This window comes from Pelodiscus sinensis, chromosome 20 (assembly GCF_049634645.1).
Source record: "Pelodiscus sinensis isolate JC-2024 chromosome 20, ASM4963464v1, whole genome shotgun sequence".
Classification (NCBI taxonomy): Eukaryota; Metazoa; Chordata; order Testudines; family Trionychidae; genus Pelodiscus; species Pelodiscus sinensis.
This window is the reverse complement of record NC_134730.1, coordinates 9548785-9569057: the sequence shown is the minus strand read 5'-3', so window position 1 is coordinate 9569057 and position 20273 is coordinate 9548785. Positions and strand designations below refer to the sequence as shown.

The window sequence follows — 20273 nt, the reverse complement described above, 5'->3', positions numbered from 1 at the left end:
GCCGCGCTGAGCCAACAAACAGCTGATCAGCTGTTTGTCGGCTCAGCGCGGCAGCCATGTACATTTAAATGAAGCGGCGATTATTTAAATCGCCGCTTCATTTTACTATGTCCGGTAGCCTAATCTACATGCCTGTGTCGCCAGAGGCATGTAGTCTAGATGTACCCTAAGACTCAGATTCTCAGAGGTATTTATGCTCCTACCTCCCATGGATTTAAAAAGAATTAGGAACCTAAATATCTTTGAGGATCTGGGCCTAAGTGGAAGGGCTTTTTTGAGATTCATCCCTCATCCAGGACTAAGTCCAGTTTCCTTAGGTCCTTGGCAGTACCTTGGAAGGGTGCCATACCAGTGTACCTGTTCCCATATGTACCTGTAATGGGGTCAGCACTCACCTCACAAGAGCTCCTCCATCTGGCTAAGGGCAGGTTCCTGTACTACCTCAGTTTATTAGCCGAAAGCCTCTTCAGCAACTCAGCCTTCCACCCTGCATATCACAAACCCCTTCTGGGGTACACACTTAACAGGGGCCATCTCGGAGATCTCTTTAGAGTGTCTCTCTGTATCTCAGTCTGTTGTCCCACTCTGGTGACAAATGGGCTTCCCCTCTTGGAGACAACTCCTTTGCCCTTACCTCAGGTTTATTTTCAACATGAAATCCACATCAAGTCCACCTTAGTCCACAGTAGCTTCCCACATGGAGCTTCCTGAGCTGCTGCTGCTCCCGTAGCCAATCAGCCACCTGCTCTTCATTGAGAGAGGCAGTTGAGGGAAATTCAGTGATTATTATGTTATTAAAGAGCTAGAGCAGTGGTGCTCAACCTTTTTTAATTCGTGACCCCCAGGGCTGGCGAAATTTTTGTTGAGCAAAAAAACCAAAACAAAACGCCAGAAACATTTTGTTGTTGCTCCTTTAATTGAAAATGCTGATCCACTTCCCTGCCACTCCCCCTGCACCTGCCACACGTACGTCAGATTTGGTTCAAGTCTGAGCTGTGGGGCAGTGGGCAAGTCACAAAGGCTAGAGTTTTCAGACAGGCCTCTGGGAGCTGGGCACTTATCACCCATATTTTCCTTTGGGAAACCCAGCCTCTGCCTCAATTACCTTTCTACCATCTGCCTCAATTACCTCTCTGCAAAATGGGCATAATAAATACTACTTTCCCTCCCACATGGGGCATTGTGAGGATAAAATTAATTTATCATTATGGTGATAAGGGAAATACAAATTCCTAGCTAGAGGTTTATAAACTGAATGTATCTCATCAATTCCCCCTCCCATTCATTGTGCTTGTCATCATCTTGGATTGTAAGCCTGAAAGTGTTTGTACAGCTCTTAGTATAATGGGGCCCTTTTCTAGGCAGGCCATTCATCCGGTTTCATACCAAAGAGTCTTGCCTGTCTGAGATTCATCCCTCATACAGGACTGAGACAGAACAGGGTGTGGGTTTGTCCATATGAAATGGACATCACTTTGAAAAGCACACAGCTTCAGCCTGCCAGCATGACTTTGCATGCAGGTGGGTCCAATGTCATGCATCTGGGGGTGGGGCAGCATGCTCTTCAAAATGGCACCCTCCAAGAGCCATGCATGAACACTGACATAGTATTCTGGTATTCTGGGAATGTGGGAGTGACTGTTTCCTCCTTCAAATCTTCAGACTGCTGAAGTACTTGTAACAATCAATGGCAGCTCAGACCATGCCCTTCTCCTGCCTCAGCCTCTTTGGAGACCAGATGTAAGTTTTCTTCTCCTTGGGACCCCAAACATCATGGAGTATCCAAAGCTCTTCCAGTAAGTCTCGCTCCCTGATTGTCAGCCAGGATGGTCAAAAGTGCCTAATGGTGCCTGGAAGTAAATGGGAACTTTGTCTCTGAGGGTACGCCTACACTTGCCCCGTAGCTCGATCTAGGGAGGCTAATGAGAGTGACCGAAATTGCAAATCAAGCCCAGGATTTAAATATCCCGTGCTTGATTTGCATGTTCCCGTCCAGTCATCATTTTAGAAATTGACTAGCCCGAAGTAACTGCCCGCATCTACATGCAGCAGTGAAACGGGATTCTGATTTAAAGCCTCTAAATCGAATTAGCTGGTAAACCTCATTGCAGGAGGAATACCAGCTAATTCGAGTTAGGGCTTTACATCGGAATCCAGTTTCACTGCTGCAGGCAGTTACTTCGGGTTAGTCAATTTCTAAAATGGCGACTGGCTGGGAACGTGAAAATCAAGCGCGGGATATTTAAATCCCGGGCTTGATTTGCAATTTCAGTTGCCCTCATTAGCCTCTCTAGATTGATCTGGGGGCTAGTGTGGACGTACCCTGACTGAGCTTTGTGCCTATGAAATTCCCTGCTCACTTATTTTTAGCATCCAAACTGACTGCAAAGGGGGCCTGATTCTCAGACAATGCTGAATGCAGACTGTATGAAAATGAGGCCCATTGAGTAGGTCCCTGGTTGGGCACCCCAAATCACTGATCACTTTTGAAAATTTGGCCACCACTGTCCACTGACCATATTCAGGACCCAGTTCCCTACTTTTCACTTCTTCACTCCCATCCTTGAGTCTCACTAGAGAGGATTTTTTTAAAGCTTTGTACGAGGCTTTTATTTAAGCAAAAGAAATGACTTTTGATTAAATGGATTTTTTTATTGACTATGATCCTAAAGAACAAAAATATTCAATTGTCGCCAATTGAAAGACCAAAAAATAGGCTTTTGGATTTTGGGGGGGATCTTTAATGGAAGTTTATTAAAACTATTAAACTATTAAAAGTTTCAGTGAAACATTTTTTTCACAATCTTTGGTAAAAATAAAATAAACTTCCCGCCAATTCTATGTGTCTCATTCTCCACTCCCCCACTCAGTCCTGCTGCATGAGTAGGCATGCTGTGCATTAAGGAAAATCTTTGACACAAAGACACTTGGAAGACCATCAAACTTTGCTTTTTCCTTTATAACAATGCATCTGCCACCCAAATAGATTCTGTGTTTTGACCTCCAATTCATCTTGGGAAGGGTATCAGGCTGGCTGCTGGAACTGGAATAATAAAGAGGAGATTTCACATCTCTGAAAATATAGAGTTGGCTTGAGAAAATGCTTTTTTATTTTTCTGTGCTACATACAACTTTTTAGTCCCACCGAGTATGTTCCATTTATCTAGTGGAGACAGGGATCTAGTTGCTTGCCAGGTAGAATAATATCCATTCAGCTCCCAGCCAACTCAGTGGAATGAATCAGGCAAAAGAGGAAACAAGGCAATTGTGATGCCTGAGGTGTTCATTTCAAATTTAGTTCAGCTGCTAGATTGTTGTGAATGAGGATGTCACATTGTAAGCCTTGTGTCTCGCCTGTCCCTCAGCCTGCAGAGCTAAGAACAATAGGTAGTTCATACAATTGATTGTGGCCTAGATCCAGATAAAAATAGTATTTTACAGTCATTGTACACAGATGTGAATGAAAAAGAAAGGTGCAAAGTCCCTTTTATTGGAGAAATCCAAATATCTAGAGACCTCAGATGAGATTAGGGTTCATTATGCTGGGCATTGTACAAATGTATCATAAACAGGATTATTTGAATAACACCTTCTTTTGCTAGCAATTCTCAATGTAATACTTGTTTGGGGTCCATCAAAAATGAAATTTTGGGCCAATCAAAAGGTTAAAAACATTGTTGCAGCTGAGCAAAACCATGGTTTATTTTCTGAACACTTGTTAATGGATTTTTAAAACAAAAATGAAGGAAATTACTTTGTTGTGAATACAAAATCTGCAACGTTCCATTTTGAAAAAATGTTGAATATTGAAACAATTTTTAAAAGTTTTGTCTCAGTAAAAATTAAAAAAAAGATGAAACCAATGAGCTTGTGAAATGATTGCATGTCACCTAATCTGCATGCTTACCAAAAAAAGGTTTGGGAGAGAAATATTTTTGTCCTCTTTTGATAAGTGACAATCCTTGCACCAAAAGCTGAGACTCACTGGCTAGGACACACAGATGGTAGGAAGGGAATCAGAGGTTCAAAGCAGCAGCACTGCTCCACAGCAGTGCCAAGACTAGCACTCAGGTCTCCTGACTCCCAAGCTAGTGGCCTAGCCAGTGGACCACACAATGTCTTACTAACTGTATAGGATATAGTGTAGTTGTATATAGTATGGTTATAGTATATACATTCTCTGCTGGATAGCATGCACAAAGCTCTTGACAACATTGCCTATATTTCTAGAATAGCTCCCCACTCATGACATATTTTTTAGATAAAGGAAATGCAGTGGATCTAATCTACCTCGACTTTAGTAAGGCATTTGATACAGTACCACATGGGGAATTATTGGTTAAATTGGAAAAGATAGGGATTAATATGAAAGTTGAGAGGTGGATAAGCAACTGGTTAAAGGGGAGACTACAGTGGGTAATATTGAAAGGTGAACTGTCAGGTTGGAGGAAGGTTACTAGCGGAGTCCCTCAGGGATCAGTTTTGGGGCCAATTTTATTTAATCTTTTTATTTCTGACCTTGGCACCAAAAGTGGAAGTGTCCTGATAAAATTTGTGGATGACACAAAGTTGGGAGCTATTGCCAATTCAGAAAAGGATCGGGATATCATACAGGAAGATCTGGATGATCTTGTAAATTGGAGTGATAGCAATAGGATGAAATTTAATAGTGAGAAGTGTAAGGTTATGCATTTAGGGATTAATAACAAGAATTTTAGTTATAAGCTGGGGACACATCAGTTGGAAGTAACGGAGGAGGAGAAGGACCTTGGAGTCCTGGTTGATTATAGGATGACTATGAGCCGCCATTGTGACATGGCCGTGAAAAAGGCTAATACGGTCTTGGGATGGATTAGGCGAGGTATTTCCAGTAGGAATAAGGAGGTGTTAGTGCCATTATACAAGGCATTGGTGAGACCCCATTTGGAATACTGTGTGCAGTTCTGGTCTCCCATGTTTAAGAAGGATGAATTCAAACTGGAACAGGTACAAAGAAGGGCCACTAGGATGATCCAAGGAATGGAAAACCTGTCTTATGAAAGGAGACTCAAGGAGCTTGGCTTGTTTACCTTAACCAAAAGAAGGCTGACGGGGGACATGATTGCACTCTTTAAATATATTAGAGGGATAAATACCAGGGAGGGAGAGGAATTATTTAAGCTTAATACCAGTGTGGACACAAGAACAAATGGATATAAGCTGGCTAGTAGGAAGTTTAGACTTGAGATTAGACAAAGGTTTCTAACCATTAGAGGAGTGAAGTTCTGGAACAGCCTTCCAAGGGAAGTAGTGGGGGCAAAAGATCTATCTGGTTTCAAGATTAAACTAGATGGGTTTTTGAAGGGGATGGTTTGATGAAATAACATGATCTTGGTAACTAATTGACCATTCATTATCGATTGGAAATAGGTCAATGGAGAGATGATAGGAGTTACTATAGAGAACTTTCTGGGTGTCTGGATGGTGAGTCTTGCCCACATGCTCAGGGTTTAGCTGATCGCCATATTTGGGGTTGGGAAGGAATTTTCCTCCAGGGTAGATTGGCAGAGGCCCTGGAGGTTTTTCGCCTTCCTCTGTAGCATGGGGTACAGATCACAGCTGGAAGATTCTCTGCATCTTGGGGTCTTCAAAGTATTTGAAGGCTTCAATATCTGAGATATAGGTGAGAGGATTATTCTAGGAGGGGTGGGTGAGATTCTGTGGCCTGCACTGTGCAGGGGGTCAGACTAGATGATCATAATGGTCCCTTCTGACCTTGAAGTCTATGAGTCTATGACATGGCCAATCTTCTTTGAATGGCCAAGAAGGCCAGGATTAAGAATCAGTGGCTGGGAGTTTGAATTCAGGCACTTGGCAACAGATACAACTTTCAGTAAATTGAGTTCTTGTAATATCTAGAGGGGTGTCATGTGGAGGTGGCTTTGCTGAGGATCAGCCCACAGGGCTTGTAGATCTGCCAGGGACATGAACAATATCTTACTAGTAATTGGTGGGGCAGCCTGCTTAGCTGGGAAGCCATTTTTGATTGTGTCTTGCTTTCTCTTTTTTACTCCCTCAGGATATTTGTGCTGGGCATTGGATTTTTCACCCTGTGCTTCTTAATGACATCTTTGGGAGGCCAGTTTTCAGCCAAAAGACTGGGAGACTCTCCCTTCACCATCAGAACAGAAGGTAACAGACATTTTAACTGTTTTGAAAACTATTGTAAACTTGTCACAAAGAGCAGAGCCAGCACTAGCATAGGACTAAATGCCTCTTCTGGGCTAATGAGTCTAGGGAAGTGCACTAATCAATGTCTGCCTGTTATTGCTGCCTGATGGAGCATGACAGACCTACCAATGCCTGCTAGCTCCCCTGGCTGGCTCATGGGGTTGAGGCCTGTGTTTCTGGAGCTGCAGATCTTGAATTGCTTGAAATGCTACGTGTATGGGCTGCTTGACTATTTCCATTCCTCTGTTTATAGTACAACTCTTTTCTCCATAAACAAGGAGGGCAGAGAGGGAGGAAATCTGATGGAGACAGGCACTTTTGGAAAGCCTCCTCGAGAACATTACAAAGTGCCTGGAGGGGGTTATAAACCATGAAGCTGTAGCAGTGTTTGGAGCAAGACATTGTGATGGCAGCTGGTGTATAGGATGCGGGGATTATCTGAATGCAAGGGGCTTAGCTGGCATGAGCTCCAGAGACCGTGCCAGCATGCGGCATGGAGACTCTGATTCAGGACAGTTGAAGGCTTTGTGGTTGTAGACAGACTGGTCTCCAGGGAGTAGAAGTTGGAGACTGACAGTTTTGTCTTTTTTTTTTGGTCTCTTAAGGAGACACTATGACGGGGAAACTCGGGCATCAGCCAATGTGCGCTTTACATTTCAATACCCATAAAAGTACTCTAGAGCATTGAACGGGAAAAGGTAAAGCATTCTGATTCTGGCAGAGAAGTTCATTGGGAGAAATGTTGCAGAAGGGCAAGTCTGAGGACTGATGGGATGTAATCCATTTTGTTCTTTCCCTCACCTGTGCATTCCTGACACCTCCTCGATCCCCCCTCCATACCTCACCCCAGGCCATGTAGGGATCCTGATCATCTGTTTGTGAGGTGAATTCTTGTTGCTCCTGCTCACCTCCCATAATGGATTTGGTGGTCAGGAGGTAGGGCTGCAGCAGAGCAGAAATGTGGGAGGAAGGGGAGAGAAAGTGGTAATGGACACAGCCTGTGGCTGCCAGTCGGATGGGGCAACTGATGGTTGAGGATGTTCATGTTGTGAGCACTATGGAGTGTTGTCGGAGCTGCAGAGTTGTTGTTGCAAGTAGCGCTGCTATTCATGGAGCTCTGAGGCTATCTGCACTAGCTGCGTGCACAACATGGTAGTTCAGCAGGCCTCAGTGCTGTTCAAGAAGAAAGACCTCAGGCTCAGTTCAGTGACAAAGGTGCTCAGCTAGGTTTATTGTCTGCAAAGCACAATCCTGGGGCCCAGTGCAGTCATTGACAGGGACACAAACACATCTGGGCCCATGACAAGGTAAAGGCTCAGCCAGCAAAGATGCCCCTCCTTTATGACTTCTTTTGCACAATGACACAGACAAGTGAAATATTATACTTCCTATGTTCTTTGCTACCACCTTTGTATCTTGTACCTGCTAGTTCAAACAAAACCTCCTTCTTCATTATCCTGTCATCCCATTTTTTATTTTACCAGGGGTCAGTGTGTTCCTCTCTCATTTCCTGGGAATTTATTTCTGTGGTTACTTGATGTACCATCCTCTCTGTTTAGAAATGGACTTACATGGTTAGCGAATACCGGGTGTTACTCTGCTGCTAAGACCTACTTTACTTCATACACTTCTTTTATGCCCAGGGCTCGCACAAGGCCTACATTGCACTAACAAGTGGGATGAGCATGGAGTGGGGTACTGTGTAGCTGCGCAGATCCACTGCTGTCACGCTCTAGCACAGTGAGGGGCAACTTACGCTAATGAGGGGGCTGCATGAGTGTCCTCCTTTATCTCTGTGGGCAACAAGATTGTCATGGGAAGCAAGACTGAAGGGAAAAACAACTAAGGAGAGTTGGAAGTATTTCAAAGGGACGTTGTTAAGGGCCCAAAAGCAAACAATTCCACTGTGTAGGAAAGATAGAAAATATGGCAAAAGACCAGCTTGACTTAACAAGGAGATCTTGCATGATCTCAAAATAAAAAAGGAGTCATATAAAAAATGGAAACTAGGACAAATAACAAAGGATGAATATAGGCAAGCAACACGGGAATGCAGGGGCAAGATTAGAAAGGCAAAGGCACAAAATGAGATCAAACTAGCTACAGGCATAAAGGGAAACAAGAAGACCTTTTATAAATACATTAAAAGCAAGAGGAAGACCAAGGACAGGGTAGGCCCACTGCTTAGTGAGGAGGGAGAAGCAGTAACAGGAAACTTGGAAATGGCGGAGATGCTCAATGACTTCTTTGTTTCGGTCTTCACCGAGAAGTCTGGAGGTGTGCCTAACGTAGTGAATACAAGCAGAGAGAGGGTAAGTTTAGAAGATAGGATACACAAAGAACAAGTTAAAAATCACTTAGGAAAGTTAGATGTCAGCAAGTCACCAGGTCCTGATGAAATGCATCCCAGGATACTCAAGGAGCTGATAGAGGAGGTATCTGAGCCTTTAGCTATGATCTTTGAAAAATCATGGCAGACAGGGGAGATTCCAGAAGACTGGAAAAGGGCAAATATTGTGCCCATCTATAAAAAGGGGAATAAGAACAACCCAGGAAACTACAGACCGGTCAGTTTAACGTCTGTCCCAGGGAAGATAATGGAGCAGGTAATTAAGGAAATCATATGCAAACACTTGGAAGGTAATAAAGTGATAGGGAAGAGCCAGCATGGGTTTGTGAAGAACAAGTCATGCCAAACTAATCTGATAGCTTTCTTTGATAAGATAACGAGCCTTGTGGATAAGGGAGAAGCGGTGGATGTCATATACCTAGACTTTAGTAAGGCATTTGATACGGTCTCGCATGATATTCTTATTGATAAACTAGGCAAATATAACTTAGATAGGGCCACGATAAGGTGGGTGCATAATTGGCTGGATAACCGTAGTCAGAGAGTTGTTGTTAACGGTTCTAAATCCTGCTGGAAAGGGATAACAAGTGGAGTTCCTCAAGGGTCTGTTTTGGGACCCGTACTGTTCAATATCTTCATCAATGATGTAGATATTGGGATAGAGAGTACGCTTATTAACTTTGCAGATGATACCAAACTGGGTGGGGTTGCAACTTCTTTGGAGGATAGGGACATAATTCAAAATGACCTTAGCAAGTTAGAGAACTGGTCAGAGGTAAACAGGATGAGGTTTAATAAAGAGAAATGCAAAGTGCTCCACTTAGGAAGGAACAATCAGTTCCATACTTACAAGATGGGAAGCGACTGTCTAGGAAGGAGCATGGCGGAAAGGGATCTAGGGGTCATAGTGGACCACAAGTTGAATATGAGTCAACAGTGTGATGCTGTTGCAAAAAAAGCAAATATGATTCTAGGTTGTATCAACAGGTGTGTTGTAAACAAAACTCGTGAAGTCATTCTGCCGCTCTACTCTGCACTAGTTAGGCCTCAGCTGGAGTACTGTGTCCAGTTCTGGGCGCCACATTTCAAGAAAGATGTGGAGAAATTGGAAAGGGTACAGAGAAGAGCGACAAGAATGATTAAAGGTCTAGAGAACATGACCTATGAAGCCAGGCTTCATGAACTGGGCTTGTTTAGTTTGGAAAAAAGAAGATTAAGGGGGGACATGATAGCGGTTTTCAAATATCTAAAAGGGTGTCACAAGGAGGAAGGAGAAAATTTGTTCCTCTTGGTTTCTGAGGACAGGACAAGGAGTAATGGGCTTAAAGTGCAGCAGGGGAGGTTTAGATTGGACATTAGGAAAAAATTCCTAACTGTCAGGGTGGTCAAATATTGGAATAAATTGCCAAGGGAGGTGGTGGAATCTCCCTCTCTGGAGATATTTAAGAACAGGTTAGATAGACATCTGTCAGGGATGGTGTAGACGGAGCTTGGTCCTGCCTTGAGGGCGGGGGGCTGGACTCGATGACCTCTTGAGGTCCCTTCCAGTCCTATTATTCTATGATTCTATGGTTATTCTATGATAACCAAGACAGTCTCCTGGGAAAAGGTGGTTTTGCTAACTGCGCTTGTGTACTAGAATTTGCAGCACGTGACAACTGAACTGCAGCAGTGCTTTAGCTGCAGAGGGAGTGTACGGCTCTCACAGTCAATGTTGTGTGCAATCAGAACACACAGTGCCCTTGCTTTAAGTGCATGCCACTTTTATAATACTGGTAGGGGGAAAATGTTGATGAAACCCAGCAGAATCTGGCAACCCTGTGCGTAGGCAACGATAAACAAAATGTCTCATGGGCAACACTCTCAGTGGGCCGTGTGCTGCCCCTGAGCCGCAGGTTGCCCACTGCTGCTCTAGCAGGTCGGACCCAGTCAAAGCTATGGGTGGCAATAAAGAGTGCACCAATAGCTTCAGGCCCAGGGGCCAGGCAAGCAGACAGTGCTGTCCTATGTGTTACATGTCATCCCTGCAAAAGGGCCAATTGACATTTGCTGTGTAGAAATGTCCTGCCCTTGTGACCACTGATTAACTCATGAGCTTGTTCTGACAGGGCGTGTTGTGTTTGCCGAGTGCTGTCAGGCAGGACTACTGCTGTATGGAGTTTCTGCTGGAACTTTCTGAAGTCCATCTCAGAGAACGCTCCACTTACTCATGCAGTCGAATTTAGCTCAGGATGTAAAAACAGTTGCTATTTTGTTCCAATTCACCTCTGGACTGTTAAGTACTTCTGAATCCAAATGAAATAGCAAGGAAAGGAGAACTTTTCAAGGGAGTGGCCCAGTCCAGAGCCTGGGGTAGCCAAGGTACAATTGTTCAGCCCAGAAGACAGTACTAGAGCAAAAGACTGACCCCCCCACACACACACCCAGTTGTGGTGACAAACACATCAGCACCCTGATTAATTCAGCAAGGCGGCCTTGGACTAAAATCCCCAGAAGCCTGAGTGATGAGGGACAGAGAGAGAGAACAGAACCTAGACTAAATTCAGCCTGGGGCCCACCTCTCTTGCAGAAGCCTCTGCAGCAGAAAGTCAGCATTAGAGAAGTGGGATGTGGGCCTGATCTCTCCACTGCAGAGGGTGCGGCATGGCCCTAGAAGTGGGTTGAGCAATGGGCACAGCTATGGCAATCCTGTACTTCTCTGCCCCTCCCCTCATCAGTGCTTCTGGGCCAGATGGCCAGCTGGCATAAACCAGCCATTCCCTGGAAGTCAGTGGAGTGTCAGTGACTTACAGCTGATAATTTGGTCTCGTGGTGAAATCTAAAGCTGCCTCTGTATAGCAGAACAGTGCAGGAGAGAGGAAGGCAGCCGTACTGCAGACTTCAGTCCCTGTCTTGAGCCCCCTAGTAGGTTCACTTGGGGACTAGGAGGTGCAGGGAAGCATCACTCTTTACATCATCTGGGCTGAATTTGGCCCATTATCCTTTCTTTGCTGAGATTCACTCTGCCTTTTCCCTCTGAGCATTTCCAGCTTTTGAGTTGTCATTCTCTGAAGCCGAGCAAGAAGGAAAACACAAATAAGCTCCCTTTGCCATGTATGTCTGCCAGGTAAAATGACAAAATAAAGCTTCCTCCTGGGAGAACTGATTCAAATGGAGTTCTTTCAGCCAGCCCATCTACAGGCAAGGAGAGTCTCCCCTTGGGACGGAGTAGGCAAGGCACAGATGGATTAAATTTCCTATGACTGCTTGCTTCCCCCTCCAGGATTAAATCTGTCAGTTGGGTCAGTTGAAGATGTAGGCATGTTAGTTGCATTTCTGTGGGGGAGTTAGGAAGATGGCTTCCAAAACTGTGATGGTGCTTTTAAACTGCTTAGTTGAGTTTAAAAGAGATTAACATGTAATACTGCCTTTGGCACTTGTCTTGGTTTTGTCCCTGGTGGATTGAGTACAAAGGAGTTTTTATTTCTTCCCGTCCCCTTCATAATTGTTCCCATTGTGAACTCCCTAAGTCTGTTCTCCAAGGGATTATTGTTTACTTGGCTGGAGGTTATCTGAGCAGTAGCAAGCTGGGAGATCAATGGCTTCCCCTTTTTTCTGGCACATTTCGCAGAAGTCAGGCTGCCTTCCTATAGGGGCAGAACCACAATTCATGCAGGGGGGTGTGAGCATGTTGTATGGTCACTAGTCACCTCGTGGCCTTTGTAACAGTAATCGCTGGAGCCACAGTATGCTGATTCTTATCACATGATGGCAGCTGCCGTGTGATTGATTTCCCCCAGCAAGATTTCTCTCCCAAGGGGATGCAGCTTCTAGGCAAGGCAGCAAAAGGTGTTATATTTAAACACAGGCAAGTTCTAACAGGGTTCCTCATTCAACAGACTGGTAGCCTCAGCCATCTCAGCTTCCTAATCTGATCACCAGCTGCCTAGACTCTTGGGTCAGCTCCTTAGCCAACATAAGGCTGCTTTTTGCCACTCCAAGGCTGCATCTAGACTGGCAAGTTTTTCCACAAAGGCGGCCGCTTTTGCGCAAAAACTTGCCAGCTGTCTATACTGGCCGCTTGATTTTGCGCAAAACACTGACGTTCTACTGTCCGAAATCAGTGCTTCTTGCACAAATGCTTTGACGTTCCCGTTCGGGCAAAAGCCCTTTTCCAGAAATGTTTTTGCGCAAGAGGGCCAGTGTAGACAGCTAAAAACTGTTTTGCGCAAAAAAGCCCCGATGGTGAAAATGACGATCTGGGCTTTCTTGCACAAAACCCTAGATTGGCACGGATGCTTTTCCGCAAAAAGTGCTTTTGGGGAAAAGCGTCCGTGCCAATCTAGATGCTCTTTTCCGCAAATGCTTTTAATGGAAAAACTTTTCTGTTAAAAGCATTTGTGGAAAATCATGCCAGTCTAGACATAGCCCAACAGTTCACCAGGGGGTCTGTTTACATGGAGGAAAAAGATGTGGTCTTAATGTGAGCTAAAATCAGTGAAGACATGACAGCTTGGGTTAGCGACTAGAGCACAATACACAGCATCCCATAGGCTTTAACTGAGGGTGCATCTACACAGCATACTCAACTCAAAATAAGAGACACAATTTGTGCTACACAAATTGCATATCTTATTTTGAATCTATTTTGAAATAGGCTATTTTAAAATGTGGCCAAATTTTGAAATAATGTACTATTTCGAGACATCCTTTGACCCTTGTTCCACGAGGGTTACCGGGATGTGAAATAGCATGCCTGTTATTTCAAAAAATATTTCAAAATAACAGGTGGCTGGTGGCCTCTGGTATCCTGAAATAGCTGTGCAGTGTAGACATACCCTGAGTTAACTTGAGTTGAAAGCAGAGTTGCTGCATCTTCACTGTTATTCAACCTGAGTTAGGGTACGTCTACACTACAACGTTAATTCGAACTAACTTAGTTCAAATTAGTTAATTCGAACTAAGTTAATTCGAACTAACGGATCTAGACTAAAAAACTAGTTCGAATTAGCGTTTTGCTAATTCGAACTAGCATGTCCACACAGAGTGGACCCTAAACTGGGCTTAAGGATGGCCGGAAGCAGTGCCAGCAGGGCATCAGAGGAGGACTTAGAGCGTGGAGATGCTGTCTCAGGCTAGCTGAGGGCTGCGCTTAAAGGGACCCGACCCCCACCCCGGACAGACAGTTCTCAGGGGTGCCCTGCTTGCAAACCAGTCCTGGCGTGGAGTGCCCTGAGTGCCCACACTGGGCACATCACACCACTCGGCCATCAGACCGGCTGCACTTGCCGCAGGCTGCCATCTGGGGAGAGGGGGCAATTGGGGGACTGCAGGAGAGCTTCCACCCCCAGAAGCCCGCAGAGCCAGCCCAGTCCTCCCCATCGGGGGCTCGTACCCCAGTCCTCCCTCACCTCCTTCCACTTACCCTTCCCTAGCCCCTCTTCTTGATGTACAAAATAAAGGACACGTGTGTTCAAAAATAGAAACTCTGTTTATTTAACAAAACTCGGGGAAACTGGGAAAAGGAGGTGGGAGAGGGGAAGAGAGAGGCTGGGAGAGGGGAGGGGGAAAACTGGGAGGAGGGAGCTGAAAGGGGGAAGCAAGGGAAAGGAGGGGGTGGGGAAACTGAAGGATCAGGGGTGGGGGTTTCGCCGGGCCAACCGCCTCCCAGCACGGCGAGGGAGGGGGCCTCGGTGTCCCCGGGGGGATAGGGTGGAGGGTGCGGAGGTTGAGGTGGGGGGTGTGGACATTGAGGAAGAGGTTGTGGGGGTTGAGGAGGGAGAGGTGGGAGGGGGGCAGGAGTGGGAGGAGGGACAGCAGTTGGGGGGGCAGCAGGTGCAGGACCAGCACGGGGCACCATGCTCTGCAGCAGGAGCTGCAGGTTGGTGCTCAGCCCTCGGAGCTCAGCCAGCAGCTCGTGGCGGACCTGCAGGTCTTCCCGCATCCAGGCCTGCAGTGTGCGGTGCACGGCTCGCAGGGCCCCAAGGTGCTGGTCCCGGTACTCCTGCTCCGTGCTGGCGGTCCGGAGCAGGCCGCGGGTGCGGGAGCATGTCCCGGGCGGGGTGGTGCGCCCTGCACGAGCAGCTGGTGCAGCTGTAGAGACAGAAGAGAAGTGGTCAGTTCTCCCTGGGGACGCAGAGGATGATGCCCAGCCCCCTCCCCAACTCTGCAACGTGAGGGTGACCATGTCCTGCACCGTCACAGCCGCTGTGCTTGTACAGAGGCCATGGTCAGGATGTCTGGCTATCCCCGGGACTGGGAGCTGCCCCAAGACCGCACCCATGTCCCTGTGCCATGTATAGTGTGGCCGGGGCGGCGGGGGGGGGGGGAAGATGTCCCCTGCCTCCGTGTAGAGGGGACATGTGAAGGGAAAGCATCCTGCTGGGTCCTGCCCCGGGGTCGGGAGCATGTCACGTCTCTTTGCACAAGCATGTGCCTATTGGGCAATGGCCCCTGGGTGTCACGCAGCTGGAGCCACCTGCCCAAGGGTGGCATGGCACGTACTCGCACGTGCACAGGTGTCTGCGTGATCCGTGGAAGGCATGGCCCACGCACGCGGTCCCTGGTCTCCCTCCCACCTCCCCCCCGAACTACTTAATTCAAACTACTTACCCGGTACGGTCTCCCTGGACGACTCTGCTGGCGGTGACCCTTCTGGTGCGCCCAGGTCAGGGCCCTCTGGTCCCGGCTCGATGTCCCCTGGGCTGGCACGGACCGCCCTGCCCCCCAATAGTTGGTGGAGGGCAGTGAAGTAGGGGCAGGTGGCAGCCCCTGCAGCGGCGCCGCCCCTTGTGGCCCTGGCGTACCCCTGCCGCAGCTGTTTAACCTTAATGCGCACCTGCTCCTGGGTGCGCCTGTGTCCCCTGCTGGCCATGGCGGCTGCTATGCGGCCATAGACGGCCGCGTTCCTCCTCCTAGTGCGGAGATCATGGACGTTGGGGGCCTGCCCCCAAACCTCAATGAGGTCCATGACCTCCGCACTAGACCAGGAGGCCGCGCACCGTCTACAGCCCCTGGCTGGCCCCTGGGTGCTGGGAGACTGGGCAGGGGACGTCTCACTGGCACTGGCTGCCTGGCTCATCCTGCAGCCACTGGTTTGGGGCAGAGACTGCTAGTAGGGCTGGCTGACTCCAGTGCCGTCTGGCCAGAGTCTACCCCTTTAAGGGCCCGGGACTGGGGGAGAGGAGAAGAGTTTTCCTGATTGTGCCCAGAGAGGCCACCAGGGGGAACCTGGGGAGGGCTAGCCTCCCACTAGTTTGAACTAAAGGGCTACACAGCCCTTAGTTCGAACTAGCTAGTTCGAACTAGGCTTAATCCTCGTAAAATGAGGTTTACCTAGTTCGAACTAAGCGCTCCGTTAGTTCGAATTAAGTTCGAACTAATGGAGCGCTAGTGTAGCGCCTAGGAAAGTTAGTTCGAACTAACTTTGTAGTGTAGACATACCCTTAGAAAATGCATGTCTGCTAAGCAGAGTTAAGAACATGCCTTCTTCTGCAGTGAGTCGCTGGCTAGGGAGTCCTCTCTGCCATGCAGCTTCACAATCATAAGCATGGGAGCCATTCTGGAGCATCAACCCTAGCAGTGTGTTGCAGGTGTCCCTAAATTCAAACCTTCAAAATCTGATTTGACCTCCTAATTATGAGAAATTGCCTCTGATTTTTATACCCATTGCTTGTCTAGCACAAATAATTCAGAGATGAATTTCATGGGGCTTAGCTATTCTCTTCTATACATTCTTGTACTGAGCCCATCACCATGGTATCTAGGTAAATATCTAACTAGGTGATTCTGCCAGGAAATAAGGGAGCTGGACACAGTGTTGCTAAGCCAGCCCAAACAGCTGTTTGCTCCTGCAAAACTAGATTTGGGCACAAAACACTAACTCAATGGGAGGCTGAACTTCCGGAATCAGGTCCTGTGGGATATGACTTCAGTGGTTCATGCAGAGTTCAGGGAGAGGGACGGTATGCTTCATGAGCAGAGATGGGTTAGTAAGAGATTGGCTTAGTGTAAAGAGGATTGACAATAACATCAGTGGAGACCTGTCTTACCGCTTTATCAGCCATCAGTAGGTATTCAATTAACACGCATTATGGATTTCAATGAAATACCACAAGATGCAACAGTTAATATTTAAGTGCAAAATGATTATCTGAAGGCAAATGCCGAGACGTGTTAATGTCACTGGCCTGGATAAGCTTGTAAGGAGCACCCCAGGCGAGATGGCATCCAGCAGTCTGTCCCCTTTGCTCCCCTGTTGGTAGGCCTCTGGATACCCATAGGATTCAGGTTGAATCTTTCTAGTTCAGCATCCTCGGGACCTGACGGGAGCTGAACCAGAGAATTTGCTGGACCATGGGAGGTCAATATTGTAGCGAGTGGGTCTCTTTATCTTTATTTTGCTGAGGCAAATAAATAGAATAATGCCTGCAATGCTGCTTAATGATGTATGACTATATGGTACACCCTATATAAGCCTGTACCTAGCCAAGGCTTATCAGCTCTCTTCAAAAATGTTAGTGTTGTTACACAATTTTACTGTATCATCATAAGGAAACAAATAGATAAAGCATAAAAACCATGTTTACACTTAGCAGCATTACCAGCACTTCCACTGCTTGCAGTGCTCTTAGAATATATTTGGGGGTAAATTAGAGCTAAATAACAGCACAGAACACTGAGCGCCAGAACTGGTGGCTGTAAACAAACTTTATGGCACCATGGGAAACGTGGCCACTCTCATGAAAAGTGGACATCTGGCTAACTAAAACAATTCTGGACCATGGATGTTGCTGAACCAGAGAGTTCTGAACTACAGGGCTGTGTCTACACTGGCATGAATTTCCGGAACTGCTTAAAACAGAATACTATTCCGTTTTCAGTTTTTCCGGAAAAGGAGCGTCTACATTGGCAGGCTGCTTTTCTGGAAAAGCCCTTTTTCCGGAAAAGTGTCTGTGGCCAATGTAGACGCGCTTTTCCGGAAAAGACTACTGGGTTGTCTACACTGGCCCTTTTCCGGAACAGTGTTCCGGAATAAGGACTTATGCCCGAGCGGGAGCAGAATAGTTTTTCCGGAATAGCGGCTGATATTGTACAGTAGAGCGTCGTTGCTTTTCCGGAAATTCAAGGGCCAGTGTAGACAGCTCGCAGCTTATTCTGGAAAAGCGGCTGATTTTCTGGAATAAGCGGCCCAGTGTAGACACAGCCGAGAGGTTCAACCTACAGTAACTTTGAGAGAACTGAAATTGAGGTGTTTGGCTCACCAGCAGCCTACCTGGAAGGCTTTTGAACATGTCAGGAGCTTTCCAGGTGGGAGGCTAGTGAGCCATCATTTTGATTTTCCCCTTCTGGGAGAGTAGAGCCATCCCCACAGCTAGAATCTGGAAAAGTCATTGTGATAGAAAATTCCTGACTGGCTGTGTTTAATTATGGCTGGCCTTTGTATAGTGCAGTTCTTGTGCATCAAGGCCCCTTAAAGACATTGATTATTAACTTATCTAAGCCCTGATTCAGTAAAATGCACAAGCACACGCTGAAGTGCTAGGTTGAACCAGGCCCCTAGAAACCGATCCTGAGAAGTGCTGAGCCTGTTTATGCATGCTGACTTCAACGCGTGTTTTGCCTGAGTGTGGAGTGCAAAGTAAAGTTCCTGGGGCTTTTCTTCTCTGCCTTTGTTCATTAAAGTTCCTGATTTAATGGGCCCTTCAGAGATACTCACTATTGATTTATAGCGATGGTACTTCAACTGAGCAGCAACTACACCTCCAAACACACTGGCCTCTATGTTGTGTTATAAATAAAATGACTGTGTTTATTCAAGTGTGCCCATTACACATATGACCATGTATCTAGCACATGTTCTGTTCAATAACAAGGACTTGATCCTACAGTCTTTTTCTCATATTCATTCCTCTGGACCTCTTCCCATAACTCTTGCTTATGTGAGTATTCCCTTTGTGTTCCACGAGTAAATTTACAGATGTACCTGTTTGCACTATTAGGACCATTGTAATTACCCATGTCAGTAAAGGTTGCAGGATCAGATCTCATGTTGGTTTTAAAGTAAATTGTTAAGGTAAAATTCCGATTCCACTGAACTATGACAAAAATCCCATTGGTATTAGTGAGGTCTGGATTTGACCCCATTGTTTGTTTAAAATACAATGTTTGCCATAGAAATCTAGGCTGAAGTTTTAGGAGCCTCCTAAGAGATCTGCACACCCAATTCCATTTCTCCAAGGTAATTTTGAAAATCACAGCCCTAACTGAAATCCTAGTGCATTGGTAGGGCTTAAGACTGCATACTCCCCCTTTGTAAATATTGCCATCCTGGTCACACACCTCTGTTAGGTGTGAGCTGAGTCTGTTTGGGAAAGGTTGAAAGCAGAGGGGGAACAAAGGGTGTAATGAAGTAGCTGGAGGAAGTGTCCGAAAACGCTTCAGACTCAAACCTCCTCAGCTTCAAAACTATCTGAACAGAAAATCAAACACTAAATGAAGAGAGAAATGAGGCAAAAGAAGGGAAGCAGAAAAACAGACTGTCGCAGACTCCAAGTTAATTCTGTTGACTTAATGTCATCGTCATGCGGTTCTCACTAAGAACCACGAGCTTGTTCTGTGTGCCAATAATCAGTCTTCAGAGAGCTTCTATCCTTGATGATATGAAGCAGCAGGGACTTTGTTGCTTTCTTAAAAAACCCTCCTTCTGAAATGCAAGTTTTGTTATCCTAATCCTCAGCTGGAGAATAAACACAGGGAGCTTCCTTTGTTCTGACACAGTCACTGAGAAAATTGGCTCCGCAAACAAAAATCAGGATTAACAAAGGAAAACTGACAAGAATTGAAATTCTGCATATAGAAGACACTTTGGGAATGATCCTAGACTTAAATTCGTTATTATTTACCCTGTAATTTTAAATGTGTACATGCTTGGGGGAGAGTTGTTTTGTCCCCCCTACCCAAGAGTCTATTTTGATCTTCTCTTATTCTGCCATGGGAAAAAGCTGTCTCTGGATACAGTGTTTGACTTAAAACAAAAATGATCAGTTAATGATCTGAGATAATTGCACCAACTCAAACTTCTGTGGATCAGGGTAACCATCAAAATTCCATCTGCCTTCTTTGGCATCAGGACTTTGCCCGTTGCAACTGCTATCTCTTGTTCCCAATGGCAATGTATGATTAGCTGGTGGAACTCCCCGCTACAGGATCTTATCAGAGTTAAATAGTGTGTTTTAAAATGATTAAATATGGATCAGAATATTACCTGATCCATATTTAATCCTGGGGTCCCCAGGATGCAACTTGGAACTGGTTTAAGTAAATTGTCTTACCGCCGTTGGCTCTCCAGGCCTCCAGACAGGGGGGGCAAAGGGGGCAATTTTACTGGGCCTGGCAATAGCCCCAGCTGGAGCCACAGACACTTTAAATCACCATATGCTACATCTCCAGGCAGCACTGAGGGCTGGCTGTCCTCGGCCCCCTCCTCACTCTGCCCCTTCTGGGAGCACAGAGCCTCCTCCCTCCCCCCGAACACCTAACTGCATGAAAATGCTTCTCCCAGACACTCATGAACTAACAATAGAGAGGCTCCAGCTTATTCCCTCCAGCTGCTCAGCCTTGCACTCCTGTACTGTTCCATCTTGACCTGGACAGAAGCCCAACCAGGGTAAGTTTATTACCCAGTCTACCCCTCCCATAATGTGGGGAGGTCATAGCCCAAACTTTGTGCCTG

At 46.3% G+C, this 20273-nt stretch overlaps 1 protein-coding gene across 1 annotated transcript in view; it reads left to right on the top strand.

Annotated features, from left to right (window-relative positions):
* MGAT5B (alpha-1,6-mannosylglycoprotein 6-beta-N-acetylglucosaminyltransferase B) overlaps nt 1–20273 on the top strand; it is a 260018-nt gene that overhangs the window by 5769 nt on the left and 233976 nt on the right. Inside the window, exon 2 of the mRNA XM_006135747.4 lies at nt 6059–6171. Coding sequence (XP_006135809.1) covers nt 6059–6171 — 113 coding nt within the window. The remainder of the gene's footprint in view (nt 1–6058; nt 6172–20273) is intronic.